A 20,056-nucleotide genomic window follows, 5' to 3' on the forward strand; every position below is an offset into this window, starting at 1 on the left:
TAAACAAAATAGCGTGACCCCCACCCTAAAATACCCAACCCCGCCCCAAAAACAAATTAGCCCAACCCCCCACCCATCCCAAGCCCTTAATTCAACCTACCCCTAAAACCTAACTCGACCCCCCCACGCTAAAATGACCAACCACCACACCCACCCCAAGCCCTTAATCCGCCCCACCCCTAAAACCGAAAAAAAAAAAAAAAGGCTCCCCCTCTACCTTAAAATACCCAACTCCTGCCCCTAAAACAATAAATTAGCCCAACCCCTACCCACCCCAAGCCCTTAATTTACTCCACCCCTGAAACCTAAAAAAATAATAGCTCAATCATCCTACCCTAAAATGCCACACCCACCACCCAACCCAAACCCTTAATTCACCCCACCCCTTAAAAGCTAAAAAAAATAGCACAACCCCCAGCCTAAAATACCCAACCCCCCACCCGCCCCTAAAAAAAATAAATGAGCCCAACCCCCACCACACCCCAAGCCCTTAATCCACCCCAAGCCCTTAATTCACCCCTCACCCTTAAAACCTAAAAAAAAGTGTGACCCTCCTACTCTAAAATGCCCAACCACCCACCCAACCCAAGCCCTTAATCCACCCCACCCCTAAAATCTAAAAAAAATTGTGCAACCCCACCCTATAATACCCAATTCCCCGCCCTTCCCCTAACAAATAAATTAGCCCAACCCCCGCCCCCCCAAGCCTTTTATCCACCCCAAAAACCTAAAAAATAATAGTCCAACCCTCCTGCCCTGAAATGTCCAAACCCCCACTTAACCCAAGTCCTTAATCCACCTCAACCCCTAAAACCTAAAAAAAAAAAAGTGCGTGACCCCCACCCTCAAATACCCAACCCCGACCTTAAAAATATTAATTAGCCCAACCTCCCACACCCCAAGCCTTTTTTCCACCCCCACCCCTAAAACCTAAAAAAAAAATAGTGCCCTTCCAACCACTCACCCACCTAACCCAAGCCCTTAATCCACCTCACCCTTTAAACCTAAAAACAAATAATGTGAACCCCCACTCTCAAATACCCAACCCCACACCTCTGCACCCAAAAAAAAATTAGCCCCATCCCAAGCCCTTAATCCACCCCACCCCTCAAACCTTTAAAAAAAATAGCGCAAAACCCTACCATAAAATGCCCAATACCAGCACCCACCCCAAGCCCTTAATCCACCCCACCCCTAAAATAAAAAAATAAAAAAATAGCGCAACCCCTACCCTATATTACCCGTCCCCCGCCCCTAAAAAAAAAATAAAGTAGCCCAACCCCCACCTACCCTAAGCCCTTAATCCACCCCATCCCTAAAACCTAAAATAAAATATTGTGACAGCCTATCCTAAAATGCCAAACCCCCCATCGACCCCACACCCCTAATACGCCCCACCCCTAAAACCTAAAAGACAAATTGCATGACCCCTACCCTAAATACCCAACACCCCACCCCTAAAAAATTAACTTAATCCACCCCATCCCCAAAAACCTAAAAAAAGAATTGCGTGACCCCCTACCCTAAAATGCCCAAACACACACTCAACTCAATCCCTTAATCCACCCCACCGCTAAAACCTAAAAAAAAAGAAATAGCGCAACCCCCTACCCTAAAATACCCAACCCCCAAAAAAAATTAGCCCAACCCCCACCCACCTCAAGCCTTTAATCCCCTACCACTAAAACCTAACAAATAACAGCGTGACCCTCCTACCCTAAAATGGCAACAAAAAAAAAGCAAAAAATAAAATAGCCAACCCCCTACCTTAAAATACCAAACCCCCTGCAGGCCCGCCCGCCCCTAAAAAAATAAATTAACCTAAACCCCCAACCACCCCAAGCCCTTAATCCACCCCTAAAACCTAAAAAAAATAATAGCGCAACCCCCTACCCTAAAATGCCCAACCCCCCCACCCAACCCAAGCCTTAATCCACCCCACCCCTAAAAGCTAAAAAAACAAACAAACACAGCACGATCCCCCACCCTAAAATACCAACAAAAAAAACACCCTGGCCCTAAAAAAAAACAGCCCACTCCTCCACACCCACCCCAAGCCCTTAATCCACCACACCCCTTAAAATTAAAAACAGAAATAGCGTGACCCCCCACCCTAAGCCCTACCCTAAAAGAAATTCCCAAACGGCTGCCACCCCTGCCCCTAAAAAAAGAAATAGCCCAACCCCCCACTCACCACAAGCCCTTTATCTACCCCCACCCCTATAAGCTACCCCCAGTCCTACCCCAGTCCCACTTACCTCACTATGTCCTCTCCCAATCCACTCTGCCTTTTATTGTGCCTTAACCATGCATATGTGTAGTTCAGAACATGCATGGTTAAGGCACAGAAAAAGGCAGTCTTTGTTCCGGCAAGTGTGGTTACGCTTGCGTGGGAAACATCCACGTTGTTCCCAACGCGTTATTTTGGATGTTTCCCCTTTGAAAGTGTTGTTTGTTCTAAACAGGAGAATTTCGTTTTTAGAGCTGAGCGCAAAGCGCTCTGTCCGTGGTGTAATCTCTCTGGGGGCTTTTACCCACGCCCATCAGTTTGGTTGGTTCATGGGCTTGCCTTTTACAATTCGATTCATTTCATTAGTGAAAGGCATGCACACGTCATGCCTTTTCCGGTGTTTAGCCTTCCTCGAGCGCACCTATCAACTACTGAAAACATATGAGCCTCTATCTTTTCCCTATGGTTTCTGAACTACTTTTTCTCTTTCGCAGGCAGGGTGATCTCACTGGTTCTCTTTATTTTGCAGCATGATCTCGCTGGGCAGTAGTTGTGTGCTTTGTATGGCATCGACCCTCTTACATGGCTTATTGCACTTTTGCCGGTTACATGGATAATTTCACTTTTGCCGATACGTTTCACTGCGAGCAATCTTCTCTTTCCTTTTGTGTGTCTCTGGCACGCTTCATTGGGGTCGATTATGTGAAACTGTTTTACTTTTTATTAGTTTATGTGGCCAGAAAAGGCCGGATAGGAGTTTAAAATGGGAATAGCTCTAACTCAAGCAAACGTGAGACCTGTCGCATTGCAAATGCTTGTTTCAGTGTTGCAGTTTAGATGGTTCAGTCCAACTGATGGCTTGGTAAGACAGTCCTTAAAGTTCAGTTCCATCAAATCAGTTGGTGTCATCTGCAAAGGAAGTAACAGTGATCCTAAAAGATTCAATAAGGGAGACCAATGCAGTTATGTACATTTTAAACAATGTTGGGCTTGGAGATGAGCCCTGGGTGATCCCGTGATAAAGCAATTTATCCCATACGCTGAAATGAGCACCTGTGACCACATGTTTGCTATTTGTAAAAAATGACTGAAACCATTGCAAAGCGCAGCCACAGATTGCAATCTTGGGCAGGTGCTGCAGTAGTAAAGTACATGATACCATGCTGAATGCTGCCGACCAATCATAAATACCTGGACGGTGTTCTGGCCATTGTCAAGAGCTATTTGTTTGATTTCAGAAACTTCCTGAAGGGCTGATTTGTGGAAAGTCATAGTCTAAAACCTGATTGAGAGGTGTGCTAAAGAGTAAACCAATCAAGATATTTCATGAGTTGTGCATTTACTAACTTTTTCAGTATTTTGGATGGGGCTGGAAGCAAAAAGATTGGTCTATAGTTAGTTAAGATTGCAAGGTCTGTTGATGTCTTCTTCAGCAAAGGTTTGACTTTCGCTTGTGTACATCTTTCAGGAACTTGGACAGGTGTTAGCAATAAATTTAGGATGGAATTCAAGAAAGGATGTATAATATCCATAGCTTTTATGAGAATTTCCAGAGGACAAGGGTCAGTAGGTGAGCCTGATTTACAGTTTTTAATAGCAAGTTCACATTGTTGTAGCATGATTGATTGGAACACAGCAAGTGTGCTATTAACACTTAAGTTGGTTAGTACTGGTAGTCCTTTTGTCACCTCTCATACAGCATTACGATTGGTAAAACTGACCAGTCAATTCTAGCTTCTGTTCAAGGAATTTGGACAGTGAAGCACACAACTGAGTTGGCTGAATTTCGATGATACATGCTTTATCATGGAAAAAATCCTTTGCAATCTGGAAAACCTCCAGAGGGACATTTTTCCCCTCCCTATTTAGTAGACAAAAACATTTTTAGCTTCTTTTATAGGTTTATGATAGTTCTTAATGGCTAGTTTGTAACTAGCCCTATCCTCTGGAAAATTGTGAGATCTACATCCTCTTTCAAACTTGTTACAAGCTAATCTCTTACTAGCCAAAGTCGGTAAGAGCCAAGGTCCTGTTGAGGCCTGTGGTTTCGGTCAGGAGATCTCAGTGGTTGAGCCATTTATTTAGCCTGACCACATCTTCATCTAACTCCTCAGTCAATGTCAGGGTGGAATTAACCAGGCGTTCTTTGAAGCGGATATCTTGCATTTTAATCCATTGGTGAAAACCTTTACCATCATTAACTTCAGCTTATTTCTGGTTCGACCTGAAGCTACCAAAAACATAAAACGAATAAACATATGGTCCTACTGGACTTGCCTTTCAGGTTAGTAAGTTTGAAATGAATGGTGATTGGTTAAAATTAAGTCAAATGTCTGCCAGCAGTGTGTGTGGGACCTTTGCCCTGAGAGTTTCAAAATAGATAGATTGTCACTTAAGGTTGTAGCTGCCAAATTATTTTCGTCATCCATATGACAGTTAAAATACCCTTGTACCCTAAAATGTGCACATTGTAACAATGAGGAGTTAGATTCTCCTAACGAATCAAGAAACATAACTCTATGTCCCCAGGGACGATACATTACACCAGAGAAGGAACATTGTTACAACATTCTAGGACATGAACCAAGACTTTCAGTTCCTTCAAGTAAGTTTGTCTAAAGTGTAAGTATAGCATTGGAATATGTTATAAATAATGATGGCAAGACAACCTCCCCTTGATTCTTTCCTGTCCAGATGGTGAATGGAATATCCCATAGGGGTTGCAGTAGCCATATCAGCGATGGAGGAGTCCCTAAGCCAGGTCTCCATAATAAATAGGAAATCTAAATCTTTTTCAGCTAATAAATTGTAAATGTCTATAGCATGTTTAGGGAGGGAACATACATATTTAAGGCTTCCCCAAAAACGGACTGCTTTTTCCTTCTCGGAGCTCGCTATCTTAATTTCACCTCTTTTCCCTTCTTGAAAGCCAGTGCTCTCCCTTTCCAAATTAGGGAGATGTTTGCATTCACAGCAAGATAATGGACCCACAACATTCATAACATCCTGTTCTACCTCACGCTGGGGTGACCCACCTAATTCTCTGAATATCACGTGGGAATATCCTAAAGGATGTATAAAAGCTGCTTCAGAACCGGCAACATGGTTGGCGCTGGCCGCGAGATAGACATGGAAAGGCGCAGGCAGGCTTGCCTTTGTCACACCAGCGGAGCGCCCATTGCGCATCTGCACATAAGCATATTGGAAGGGACCACCTGTTTCACAAAATGGCATTCAGTGAGTGGCAACAACTAGTAAAATGGCAAAGTAAGGGCTCTCTCTCCTCAGAATCAGCAGGCTGAGGACAAATTCAAAACATAAAAGAGCGCTAAAAGTGACACAAAATACAATTGATATGTAAAAAATAGCTTCCTCAGTGCCCCAAAAAGTGCAGAAAAACGACAACTGTACTTGAAATGAATTAGCTCGTCGGTACTGCATGTCTGCTTAGATGCGTGATCCATCCCTGCCTTTCTCGCAATCAGCTGTTTTGCAATAGACCCAAAGAGACATTCAGCTCATGGAAAATATCCTATGGTTTTATTTTAGAATTGTATCCAGGCACAACTCAATTTGGTATTAATAGCAAGCACTCCAAACTACTACTGTGTGCCACAGTATGTACCCAGTTATAATGCCCTCTCATCACCGAGAACATGTAAGAGTGTAGATTACTGCTTGTTGCAGCACAGCCTCGAGCTACACTACTGCAAACTTCAGCTTAACCGTTGACGCTTGGTCATAGTCAAGACATCTCGGGAGTGTTGTGTTTCCGTGAGCTGCAGTCCAGTTTTCTAATGTTGGCTTGTCTTGAAGCAAGCTTTGTGTGAGACATGTATTGTAAAAGTCAACTCGGATCATTATTTTAGCTCACAGAGGGAATGATATATGGAACATTAAATGTTTGCCGAAAGAACCGTGGATTTACAGTTTCTTTTATGATAGAGTTTTAAACGAAGGACAATATATCTGGAATTCAGAGAAGATTAAGTGTGACTGTGTGTATTTTGAAGGGCTGTACATTCTCAGGCGAGTACTTTTTCAATTAGTGTCATAATGCTGTGAGTTTTATACAAAATTGATAATATGCAACACTAGTTTTTAATGCTTATATGTCAGCAGGCATCTGACAGCTTGTGCAAAGGAGTGATTATTGAATTTTAGGCATGCTATGCATTCAGCCATCATACTTTTTTCATTAAGGAACATGATACCCACTCAGTCTCGCTTGCATCAGTCCCTAATGACCTCTTGCTCTCTCCAACGTCTTATCTTCCCAAATGTATGCGAACCCTTCCTTGTATTCTTATCCTCTTCTGAGGATTCCAACTCTTCATGCACACCTTCATGTCATGGTGTGGTCTGTCATTTCAGTATGCCTCCACCAATGCTTTTGTCATTCCTTTCTGGGCTATATTTCTTATATGTGTTACCTACCTGTCCGTATATGGTATTGCTATACAATGAACCTAGCCAAAATGCTTCAGAGCGCTGTGCAGGGTCAAAGACGAGCATAAAGTCAATTAGGAGGGGAGGAATCTGGCTTGTGGAAGGTTAATCATTGTGATGCAGTGTTTTGTAAGGAGGTGAGTCTTGAACTCGTTCCTAAATTGGAGCAGCGTTGGAGCAGTCCTGAATGATACATGTTGCTGTTACAGATCGTGAGTGCATGGATATAAAAGGCCTGCTGCCTTGCGTTTCTTTTTTACTCTTCTTAGTCTACAGGCTTATGGTTTACTGCCTGCAGGGTGTGCTAAGATCCACCAGAGGTGGTGAGTTTGCCTTCAGGGTAAGGGGGAGAAGTGGTTGTGATAGCTTTCTAAATGATGTAGCTGGTTTTCAAGATGGTGCAGGAACATAAGGGTAGCCAATGGAATTCTTTCAGGATGGGAATGTTGTGATCCCATTTATTTATGCCCTGAATGAGAAGTACTGCAGCATGTAGGATGCCCCTAAATAGTGTCAGGGAGGCCATGGAGATGGGGCATTACCACTATGCAGACACAAAAGTGCAAGGGCTTGAACAGCTGTTCTGAAGCCCTTTTCTGAAAGAAATGGTTTGACTTTCTTTAGAAGCAAGAGTAGGTATAAGGCTTTTTGACAATGTTTTTCTTAAGGTTGGTGTTCGGAGTGAATCCAAGTGAACTTACGTTTGGGTAAAGTTGGGGCTTGAAGTTGTTAAAGTTCATGCCTTTGAGTAAGGATTGTATTGTATCAATCAATCAATAGTTTATTCGGTCCAAATTTGGGCCATTTAAAAGATTTAAAAAATATATACATACGTACAGTAAGATAAAAACCATAAACCAGTACACAATAAAAGGAACAATAGTAAAAAAAAGTAGGGGTCCAGTAGCTGCCTGAGAAAGATTACATAAATAGGAGGGGTGAAAGAGGTGCTCGGAATAGTCTCTGGATCTTACCCTGTACATAACCCTGAACAGTAGAATAATGATAACGTAAAAGCTGTGGTGTGGCACATCTCTATATAAAATTAGGCATTGAAACTCCAGACAGTAAAACTGGTTAAAAAATTTAAGAAGTCAGTCAGTGGTGGCTGATGCTCTAGGTTAATTAGTTTTTTGGGTTAATTAATCCAATAAATTGCATCTTGACAATTATAAAATTAAGTATAATTTTAAATTTATAAAACACTTTAGTAAAAATAACTCAATATAGCACTTATTCAGAGATACGTTTTTTTTTGTGCTCAATAAGTCGCGGTTTACAATTAGAGCCCAAGGCTGATATGACAGGATGCTGATTTACTGTTTTCAAGACAGCTCTTCAAACAGTGAGTTAAGATCTAGAATAGTCCTATTACGAATTTTCCATGCTGCTGCCAGATATTTAGAAACAGCGCTGATTATCAGTATGGAAGTGTCGTATTTACATATTCTGAATAGACTGTTGCGGGATAGTGGTTGGAGTGTTCTGCACAAGGGAATAATCCACTTCCCTCGGGGACCTTTGTACAGAGGGCAGAAAAATAGGATGTGTTCAGCTGTTTCCTTGCATAAATGACAATTTATGCATTTGTCCGATGGGGAACTGTTAGTCGACCAACCAGCCGTGTAGCTGTTAACCGCCAATGTCCCGTACCTGAACTGCAGTAGTAGCGAGCGAGCACGGGCTGGTATGGGTAGATCCAGGGAGCTTTCAGGGAAGGGAACGTGTTTGACCAGCAGGAATTCAGCTGTCAGCCGACCTGACACATGTGAACCGAGAGATTCCTCGTTGATTTTTGCCCAATAATGTTCTTTGATCAGGCGTTTAGCACTGCCAGGAATCATCTCGGGGTTCTCCCAGTACTGGGATAGTCTCAGTTTGGTCCATGCCACTTTCATCTCCCTGAGCCACCGTACCTTTTCCCATCCGTGATGAGGTGGTAATAGTTCTTTAACTGCTGCCCTAGGATTGTATTGTATCTTGTTTTTTGTTCTTGGCAAATAACAGGAATTTTGTCTTGGTTGGGCTGATCCTCAGGTAGGCACTGGACATGTTGGACCGGGTGATGTGCAAGCTGTGTTTGAGACATTGGATGTCTGAAGCTGAGGAGACTTCTATTTCTGCTGCAGTGTGCTCCACTGAAGCAAATAAGGATAACACCAGTATAAACCCCCATCTACAGGGGCAGTGGCGCATGCAGAAACATGATAAAATAATGGTCATTGGTGGGGCTACTCTATTATACTGGACGACCACTAAATGGGAAGAGGGAGGGCGGGATCTTCTATAGGTTGATTGGGCAAAAGGGGGTAGAAACCTTCACAACAGTTAGAATCTGATGCAATGATGTGCTGTCATGATGTGTTTTCAAACTCAACAAATCTGGTTACGGGAAAAAAGGTAAACTCTAACTGCCTTGTACAACATAGTGACAACCCATAACCAAATCCACCTTGATCCTAAGCATGTACAGGAGTCCTATTTCTATTGTCCCATGTATCCAGTGCCATTGAGGTAATCTACTGTAATGGAGAATCTGTATATGTGGCAGTGAATATGTTTCCAATGCCATTACAGTCTGGTCAAACTGATTCCCTGAATACAAGTCTCCCATGGTAACACAATATTTCCTCATCGATCTAGATAGATGCATACCTTTTGCAATGTCTTGCAATTTTGGTATCATCCACAAAAGTGCCTGTGAGGCATACGTTCTTTTCATCTTAAACAAGTTAGCGTGCTTACTACATTGCTTTACTGACATTTGGAGGAGATGAGGAAGTGGACTCTCCCTTTATCCCTACTGAACAATAAGATCAACATTCTGACTTATTTATTAGGCCAGCAATTAATTTAGTGAATGTTTACATTTCTGTAAGAAATATCCATCTATGAGGTGAATTTGTGCCACTGTGTAGTATCCTACTAAATCTGGAATTTGTTGGCCTCCATCTTCATACCTATGCTTAAGCACTTCTAGTTTAGTTGCTATGGCCTAACCCATTAAAAAGAACCACATTTCCTGTGTATCTTTCACTTGGGTTTCTCATGGAATTATACACAACTTGTGCAAGGTAATGACATCATTTTTCATTCACATTAGAGAAGCTAGTGGTTATGGTAAGTCCTAAGAGTAGTTTGACCTAACCCTGATATTTACCTTTCAGGCATCCATCTTTCTCCTAAAGAAAAGCTGGACATACCAGTTGTGTTTACTCCTGACACCATGAAATTGTACGAAGCCTTGGTGGTTGTGCACATGGTTAAACAAAATGGCGAAACCTGGCCTTGTGATAACTTTGAAGAACTGGACACAGAACTGAAAAGGTGAGACGTGGAAAGTAAGGAAAAAGTTAAATGTATGTACTGCTTGATCCAGGAAATTGTGTGTGTGTGTGTGTCTGTGTGCGCCGTATCAGACTCCTTAGCTACTTGTTAAAATGTTTAGATTTGAAAAAGTCACAGGGTTTTCTGAGCAGACAAAAATATGTGAAGAATGAAGATTACAAAGTCAGTTAAAATAAAATTATTTCTTTTATTGTTGTTTAATATACATTTTAAACGTGTAACACAGGTAAAAAGTACCTCAGTGGAGCAGGAGCATTCTGTGCCCTGTTATAATTATTTTAGGTTTTGAAGACAGCTGCAGTGATTACTTTCTCGCCTTCTCTCTAACAGCACATTGTGATCATGTAGGTACACAGGTCATTTAAAAGTGTATGCTTATGTTAATGTAAAACTGATAGAGACTTCTAGTTGCAGATTACTTACCTTAGAATTTTCCCCAGGTGTCAGACTGGATCCAGAGATTTTTCTTCGAGAAATACCCTTGCACATCGGTAGGTGGCGTCAGTCGACTCTGCGGGCATTGTTGACATCGTAGTCGCCATGATGACATCAGGAGTAGTATATATACGAAGCCTTCGTGCAGGGACGTCAGTTCTTTTCTTTCCGCGCCACGCGCTGATCCGGAGAAGAGCTTCCCTGGTCTGTTTTTGACCAACTTCAACCGTTTTGCTGAGATTTTGTGAGACTTTTGGTGCGTCGAGGATGTCCCCAAAGACCGGTTTCAAACCGTGCGAGGACTGTCATCACACGATGTCGGTGATGGATCCTCATCGGGTTTGTCTGTGGGGTCTTGAGCGTGACCATGACCAGAAGTCGTGCTCAGAGTGCCGGGCCATGCACCCGAAGGCTTTGAGGGAGCGGTCCCTAAAGCTAATGGCGGGCCAGCACTCGACTCTGCGTAAGTCACAGCCTCATTCAAGAGGAAGGTCTTGAGATCGTTCGCGGAGCCATCACCACTCGTCTTTTTCTAAATCTTCAGGTACAGGTAAGAAGAAGAAGAAGTCAAAGAGGTCCCATCGCTCTCCGACTTCTCCCATTCGCTCGGCTGATGCGACGCTAGAAGAGCATCAGTGCTCAGGGCCTCTGCCTTCTGAGTCTGTCTGGGTCGGCTCCGCGCTTGCCCGAGTTTCCCGGATCCGGAGGGACCCCCACCCAGCTTAAAGAGTTCCATGAGGCCATGCAGCTCATCTTTGGGTGGACCGACCCCAATACGGTGCCTTCGGGCCTAAGGGGTTCGGTTGAGAGGCCTTCAGGTTCTGCGCCGGTGACTTTGGCTCCGGCCACCGAGGTCACCTCTGGATCCGCTCTTGGATCCGCACCGGCACCGGTCGCACCCTTGAGACCTTCGCCGGCCCCAGGTCGATTGTCGACACTCCTGACCTTGGTAGTGCCCACTATCGATGTCGACCCGATCCTTATCCCCGACGACTTGGAGTCGGAACGGCGTCAGCCAATGCCGCTTTTGTCTTCGATGGGGCCTATTCACTCCAGGTCGGAATTCGGGGAGGGATTGGAGGGGTCCCTGGATCCTTATGAATACCAGGATGACCCATCTTTGGACTGGATTTAGGAATTGGGTGATGCCAGTGGTCTGGATACTTCTCCTGACGCTGGCATGCTGTCTCCTCTTACTGTGGCTAAGGCGGAGGGAGCAACTTATGGTATGGTGGTCAGTAGGGCAGCTGAGGTCTTTGGCCTTGAGCTTCCTGCTGTAGAGGTCCGGTCTAATCTCACGGAGGTGCTTCAGCCTGGGGCTTCAACTTCAGAACCCCTTTTGCCATTCAGTGAAGCCCTCAGCCATGTCCTTTTGGGTACTTGGTCCAAACCCAACACCGGGGCTCCTGTGAATAGGACTATTGCACTCCGCCATCAGCCCACTCCGAACGACCCTAAATTCCTGTCCCAACACCTCACGCTTGAGTCTTGTCATCCAGGTTCTCTTCTTCAGACGCATGCGATTCCACACCCCCGGACAGGAAATCAAAAAGGCTGGAACAGTTTGGTAAGAAGTTGTTTTCTTCCTCCAATCTTGCGCTGCGGTCTGTGAACACTGCATGCCATTTGGGGTGCTATACCCACTGTTTGTGGGATACAGTGGCGTAAGTCCTACCGCAGATACCAGAGGAGGCCTGTGCAATCGTCTCCCAAGCTGTGAATGATCGTAAAGATGCAGCAAAGTTCACAATCCGTTGTGGGCTGGACACGACTGACTCTCTGGGCAGATCAGTCGCTACGACTGTGGCCTTGAGACGCCACGCCTGGTGGTGTACTTCTGGTTTTTCTGGGGATGTCCAACAGTCACTCATGGACATGCCCTTTGATGGCTCCCATCTCTTTGGAGACAAAGCAGACTCGGCCTTGGAGAGATTCAAGGATTCCCGGGCTACGGCTCGATCCCTTGGTCTTTCCTCTGCCCTTGCCCCCAGCAGACCGCTTTTCACCCCGTTTGTGGCCACGGAAGGGGCTCCCTGTCACGTCCTCCACCCAGCAACCGTGCCACCCATGCTGTCCAGCCTCTGTGTGGCCGGGAATGCAGAATCCCACGTGGGACAGGGAACCAGAGGTCTGCCCAGTCTACCTCTACCCCCACTGCAGCATCCAGTCCGTTCCCTCACTCCAATCCAGTTGGCGGCAGGATTCGCCATCACCTGCCCCACTGGGAATCCATCACTATGGACAGGTGGGTTTTGCAGATCGTTCGGAAGGGCTACTCCCTCCCTTTCGAATCAGCTCCACCAGCCACGTCTCCATCCTTCATTCACCTTCCAGAGGATCATTTGGCACTTCTTCGCCAGGAAGTCGCAGCTCTCTTGGCCAAGGGAGCTATAGAAAAGGTCCCTGTGCCCGAAGTAGGTCGTGGTTGTTATTCCCTCTACTTTCTGGTGCCGAAAAGGACAAGGGCTTACGTCCTATCCTAGACCTTCAGGACCTGAACTACTTCCTCAAGAACGAGAAATTCAAAATGCTCACCTTGGCTCAGGTTCTGTCTGCCTTGGACCCAGAACACTGGATAATAGCATTGGACTTGCAGGACGCTTATTTCCAAATTCCCATCCTGCTTGCCCACAGACATTACCTACGATTTGTGGTAGATCATGAGCACTTTCAGTTTACTGTGCTCCCCTTCGGCCTTGTTGCAGCTCATCTGCTCAGTTTAGAGGTGTCAGTCTTCCCTTACCTCGCCGACTGGCTGTTGAAGGTGGACTCGCTCCAGAAAGTTGTCTCCCACCATCAGACTATGCCGAACCTCCTGCACACACTGGGGTTCACTATAAACGTACCCAATTCACACCTGACTCTCTCCCAGACGCTCCCTTTCATCAGAGCTGTTTTGGACACAGTGCAGTTTCAGGCTTATCCTCCTGAAAAGCGAGTCCAAGACATTCAGGCTAGGATTCCGATCTTTTGGCCTCGGTCTTGGGTTTCAGTGAGACTGACTCTGAGGCTGCTGGGCCCCATGGCCTCCTACATACTGCTAGTAACACATGCCAGATGGCATGTGCGGGCTCTGCAGTGGGACCTGCATCAGGGGAATCTCTCCGACTTGGTCCAGATCTCGGAGGGGACTGGATCCCCAACCAGATCTCTCTATAGTGACAGATGTGTCACTTCCGGGTTGGGTGGCCACATGGGAGAGGCGGAGATCAGAGGCCTTTGGTCTCCGGCGGAGTCTGGGCTCCATATCAATCTTCTGGAGCTCCGGGCAATCAGGCTTGCGTTGAAAGCATTTCTTTCCTCTCTCAAAGGGAAAGGAGTGCAGGTGTTCATGGACAATACTACTGCAAGTGGTACTGCAATACAGGGTTGATTAGGGTCCTGGACTCTTTGTCAGGAGGCACTACGCCTCTGGACATGGCTGGAACATCAGAGCATTACCCTGATGGTTTAACAACTAGCGGGTTCCATCAACGCCAGAGCAGACAAACTCAGCCGTCGATGCACAGCAGATCACGAATGGCATCTCCATCCGGAGGTGGCGCAAGGTCTCTTTCAGCAGTGGGGAGAGCCTTGGTTAGATCTGTTCGCCTCCGCAGAGAATGCGCAACGTCAGCTGTTTTGCGCGTTGGAGTTTCCAAGGTGGCACTTGCTCGGAGACGCTTTTTGCCTCGAGTGGAACTCTAGCCTCCTTTCAGCCTATACCTCTTCTGCCCAGAGTTCTCAAGAAGATCAGGAACAACCGGACTGAGTTTGGTATCCAGAGCTGTTGAGCATGTCCATCGATCCTCCACTCAGACTGTCTCTTCGGGTTGATCTTCTGTCGCAGCAACAGGGGACGGTTCTTCACCCAAACCTGTCTAACCTCCACCTTCATGCATGGAGATTGAGCAGCGACAGTTGAAAACTTTTCATCTCCCACCCGAAGTCTGCGATATTATCTTGGCATCCAGGCATCCCTCAACCAAAACTGTATATGCCTGTCGTTGGAACAAATTTGCACCAACATGGTTGGCATGGTGCACCAACAAATCTGTTGATCCCCTCTCTGCCCCTCTTTCCAAAGTTCTTCTGTTCATTCTTTCTTTGGCCCAGCAGGGCTCTGCTTTGGGCACCCTTGAAGGGTATTTATCTGCCATTTTGGCCTTCCTTAGGTTACCTGATAAGTCCTCACTTTTTTAATCTCTATTGTGAGTAGATTCCGAAAAGGCCTCACCCATTTATTTCTGCCCACTCCATTTATCATGCCTCAGTAGGACCTCAATTTTGTCCTTCTTATTTAATGTGTACTCCCTTTGAGCTGATGCACAATTTTCCCTTGTGGCTCCTCACCTTCAAAACTGTCTTTCTTGTTGCCATCACCTTTGGTCGCAGGGCGAGTGAGCTTCAAGCCCTTTCATCTGAACCTCCATACTTGTCTGTCACCCTGTCAAAGTGGTGTTGCACACTAAGGCTTCCTTCCTTCCAAAGGTGGTTACACCTTTTCATGTAGGCCAGTCCATCACCCTGGCTTCTTTCTACGCACCCCCACATCCTTCTCATGAGGAGGAGAGACTCCACCGTCTGGACCCAAAAAGAGCATTGGCGTTCTTTCTTAATCGTGCTAAAGATTTCCGGGTGGATGATCAACTCTTTGTTGGGTATGTGGATGTGAAAAAAGGGAAGGCAGTGTAAAATGGTACCATCTCCCGATGGGTGCTTTTTGCATCGAAATGTGCTACACTTTGGCCAAGAAGCAACTCCCTGAAGGCTTGTGTGCTCATTCCACCAGAGCAACTGCTGCTTCCACTGCGTTAGCACACGGAGTTCCTGTCCTGAATATCTGCCAGGCAGCTACGTGGGCGTCCCTGCACATGTTTGCTAAACATTACTGCCTGGACAGTCAGGCCCATTGGGGCGGCTGCTTTGGTTGTGCGGTCCTGCAGGACTTCCTAGTATGATTTTGGTTCGCAGCCCACCTGCGAGAATGGCATTGTTTGGGTATCTATTCTAAGGTAAGGAATCTGCAACTAGAAGTCTCTATCAGATGTACAAGTTACTTACCTTTGGTCACGAAATATCTGGTAGAAACATATTCTAGTTGCAGATTCCTTACCGCCAACCCATCCTTCCCGCTTGCGAACTGATTTCTATGGACAGGGATTCCCCTTTCAGGTCCTTAGCTCTGGCGCACCAATCTCAGTGTTCTTAGCGGCTCTGCGCTTTGGTTTGGAAAGTCGTTAAAAGAAATTGACGTCACTGCGTGAGGGTGGCGTCTATATACTACTCCCGACGTCATCACGGAGACTACAACCCCAGTGACGCCCGCAAAGTTGACTGACACGCAAGGGTATTGCTTGAAGAAAAATCTCCAGGTCCAGTCTGACGCCTGGGGAAAATTCTAACGTAAGGAATCTGCAACTAAAATATGACTCCACCAGATATTTCATTACAGAAGGTAAGTAACTTGTACTTCAGGTAATCTTCCCATATCAATTAACATGTGATGACCTATTTCCTCTTTCCAGGATTATTCATTCTAATAATGTACACTGCATCTTCCATGAGCCCTTCTCGTTTCACTGTCATCCACAGCCAGGTCCTCTTCTACAAGCTCGTCTATTCTTACTCTAGTTCAGCCTAAGGATGATATTTCACCTCACGCCATAGTCCTCCATGTACGTCAATTTCCAGGCACTTCACTCCAGGCTGCTTAATTCATATACTTGTATTCAGTCATTTATGCATTCCCCCGATGAAATTGATTTCTATCTTTTAGACGTATACAAATATGTATTAAGATGAGTACGGCCCAAACGTTGTATTATTTGTTCAAAGTGCTGTTAAGCTGTGGTTGAATGTCCTGTAGTTATGCCTGACACAAAAAAGGTAAATGTTAGAGGATTGGTTATTACACATCTTGATGTTGTGCCTGTGTCTCATTGCAGCATCAGCAGAGCTGACAACGGGGAGATCTACGGGATACGCTGGATTTATCCAATTCACGGAATTCCAGAAGCACAGCCTTCTAAGCCCACACCAGGTATTGAGCCAGTGGTCCTTGTCAGAAGTGCAACTAGTTTCAAGAACATATGATTGACATTTTCTTGTCATTGGATGGGTATTGTGAGAGTCGATGGAGGAAAGAGAAATGAGAATTTTTGTTAGTTTTCTTCTTTAAACTTTCTTTATTTAACCCTTTTTATTCCAGTGCTGAAATTTAGGGATAAATAATAGGGACCGATAGGGATCGACCACATTGACAGCAAACATATTTTAATAGTGCTTCTAATTTATTATAAAATATCTCAGCACTGTTTGAAAGCAAGACTCTTTTTGGAAACCACATAATTTCAGAAGTACTACTGGAAAGCCGTGACAGTGGCAGATTGCAAAGAGTTCTAGCAGAATTATTTTTCAACTCCAAGTTACACACACATAAAAACTGCATTTTCACATGCATAAATATAAGAAGTTCACTTTTGCCCTTACATACATACTCTGCAATGTGCATTTTCACTCTAAAACATCTTGCGTTTTCTTTCCTCCTTGGATAAATTATTTTCCTTAAACAGCCACCAACGTTGGCAGTGTTCCTTCCTCTGTCTCACACATGTATAAATACATGCTGTCCCCCTTGGTGCCAGCTCCACCCAACTCTCTTCAACTCTGGGTTCATAATACATGTATCAATTGAGGAGAAAGCGGGAGCCATAACAATGAATTTGCAGACTGTGCGGTGGGGCAGAAGTAGCAATACATCCTTTTTTTTAAACGTATCCTCACTGTCAGGCCTGTAGTTCTTTGTCCTTCTTGACCTCTGACTTGGTGTTGGACCTTATTCCTCTTGCTGTCATCTCCAGACTTCTTTTAATGCCGCATCATGTGCTTTAAACATCTATTAAGGCACATCACTAGAGATGAGCCATGTGTTACAGAACTTGCACAATCACCAGCATAACATACCTAACACCCTCCCCTGTGTAACTAATGCCCTTCTATTTGTGCCAGGCGCTTTTCGTACTGCTAATTTCAAACCTTCCTCCTTGCCGTGGTTCATCTTTTGCCTAGCTCTGCTTCAAAACCATGACCTGTGTAGTTTTTATGTGCTTTCCCCCTATACTTCCACTACCTCACCCATTCTCCCTCGCTTCATAAGTTAGGTATTTTAAAGGAAATTATAATGTAAAAAGGGACAGTATTCTGTTCCTGTGACAGGTGTGGATGGATATTTGCTATCATCTCTCCAATGTTCCTCCACCCAGTACTTCTCAAGGGAGTCAAGAGACTCATGACTTTCCGTATAACTGGACGCACAAGTAGTGATACGCATGAAGAGGCAAGAGTCATTCAGTTAATCACAGTAAGGGATCAGTGTTCCTGTGTATCTTCCCTCCATTCGTGTCTTCAACGCATGGTCAGAATGATGATTACAGCACTTCCTGACATTTGTAAAAACAAAAGGCGTAGATTTTGTTCTTCGGATTACCTTTGGTAATTTGTATTGACCTGTATCAGCTAGCACAAAAAAATGCAAGCTACCCTGTTTGCATTTTATTAGTTCTGGATTGTAGCTTCCTAAAAGTAATGAAGGTTAGCAGTAAGAGTAATTCATCCAGCTCCTTTCAGAGACAGTGATTGCCTTGAAGCTGGTATGACAGGCACAAAAATGTGCAGGTGTCCAGTGAGATTAATTTTCTTCTCGATTGGAGATTCCAAATCTCACAGATGTATTGTAAAAAATATGTTGTCCTCCTATTATCCAATGGTAATGATACCAAAGAAGCCGGTTCAACTATTACCTTTCTTTGTTACTCAAACGCATATTCTGAATATTCAGAAAAGGCCTTGGATTAATTTTGCCCAAACTCTATGCCAATAGCGATACTGTTTGACTACCTGTCACAAGGACATAGAGGCCAATTCACAAAGGCATTTTTGAGTGCATATAAAGTACTATTCGTCCGTTTTACAGACCTCTGTGAAACGACCCCAAAACGTCTGCCACTCTAATAGCAAAAGTGCAAATTGAGAACAGTAATTTCTATTTGTACAAGTAGGAAATTAATTTTATATGAGTATCCCCTGAAAACATCAAATTTAAACTTTGTTGGGGAAATTAGCAAATGCATATAAGATTTTTTTAAAGAGTACTCCGAAAGTAGTCTTGCACATATTCTTACATTACTTTATGAATAGGCCTGACAGTTCCCAGTCCTAGATTTTTATTTGTGCATCATTGTATTCTGCGGCCTCTAGCTTTGGTTAATTCAGATGAAGCCTTTCAGGGAAGGCCGTTGCAATTAACTTAGGCATCTAAAAAAGCTACTTATTCTCCAGGAAACTTTATGCTTTCCCAAAATAAAGAAATAAACCTCTTGAAAATATTTCGGATACAGTATTTGCAATTCAAAAAGACTAGATTGAAAAGTATTTTGTTATATTGCATAGCAGTTAATTCGCCCTTATTTCCTAAGTGGAATCTTTATAAAGACATACAAAATAATCTGTTCATTCATATCGCATACATTCACACACTCTCTACACCAACTCTTTATGTTGTTGGAAATGACCTCTCTGAAGGGTCACCCCCAAACGTTTTGCCTTCCTCCTCTCCTTTTTCTGACCTCATTTTCTGTTGGTTTTAGGACTCTGCACACTTTACCACTGCCAACCAGTGCTAAAGTGCATATGCTCTCTCCCTTAAACATGGTAACATTGGTTCATACCCAATTGGCATATTTGATCTACTTGTAAGTCCTTAGTAAAGTGCACTACATGTGCCGAGGGCCTTTAGACTGAATGCTACTAGTGGGTCTGCAGCACTGGTTGTGCCACCCACTTAAGTAGTCCCTTAACCATGTCTCAGGCCTGCCATTGCAAGGTCTGTGTGCAGTTTCACTGCCACTTTGCCTTGGCATTTAAAAGTACTTGCCAAGCCTTAAACTCCCCTTTTTCTACATATGTCACCCCTAAGGTAGGCCCTGGGTATCCCATAGGGCAGGGTGCTGTGTAGGTAAAAGGCAGGACATATACCTATGTGTTTTATATTTCCTGGTAGTGGAGAACTCCTAAATTCATTTCCCACTGCTGTGAGGCCTGCTCTTTTCATAGGCTAGCATTAGGGCTACCCTCATATATTGTTTGAGTGGTATATTCTGATCGGAAAGGGGTACATAGGTCATATTTAGTATGGCCAGAATGGTAATACAACATCCTGCTGACTGGTGAGGTTTGATTTATTATTACTATTTTAGAAATGGCACTTTTAGAAAGTGAGCATTTCTCTGCACTTCAAATCCATCTGTGCCTTACAGCCTGTCTCCAATCCACGTCTGGGCTGGGCTAGTTGAAAGCTCCCTTGTGCATTTCACCCAGACAACCACAAACACAGGAGGCTCAGTCACACCTGCACACATCTGCATACTGAATGGGTCTTCCTGGGCTGGAAGGGTGGAGGGGCTTGACACTTACATTTCAAAGGCTAGTGGCCTGCCCTCACACAAAGGATTGCCAAACCCCCTACTGGGACTCTGGCCGACAGACCTGTACTGAAAGGGGACCTTGTGCACTTCAAAACCACTCTTTGAAGTCTACCCCATTTCAAAGGCACTT

The 20,056-nt window shown here is 44.6% G+C and overlaps 1 protein-coding gene across 1 annotated transcript in view; it reads left to right on the top strand.

Moving 5' to 3' along the window:
- Nucleotides 1–20,056, top strand: part of CFAP47 (cilia and flagella associated protein 47) — a 2,216,809-nt gene that overhangs the window by 1,830,233 nt on the left and 366,520 nt on the right. The window contains exons 58-59 of the mRNA XM_069204610.1: nt 9,847–10,006; nt 16,390–16,484. Of these exons, the coding sequence (XP_069060711.1) occupies nt 9,847–10,006; nt 16,390–16,484 (255 nt within the window). The remainder of the gene's footprint in view (nt 1–9,846; nt 10,007–16,389; nt 16,485–20,056) is intronic.

The sequence above is a fragment of the Pleurodeles waltl genome, chromosome 8, assembly GCF_031143425.1.
Source record: "Pleurodeles waltl isolate 20211129_DDA chromosome 8, aPleWal1.hap1.20221129, whole genome shotgun sequence".
In the NCBI taxonomy this organism is placed as follows: Eukaryota; Metazoa; Chordata; class Amphibia; order Caudata; family Salamandridae; genus Pleurodeles; species Pleurodeles waltl.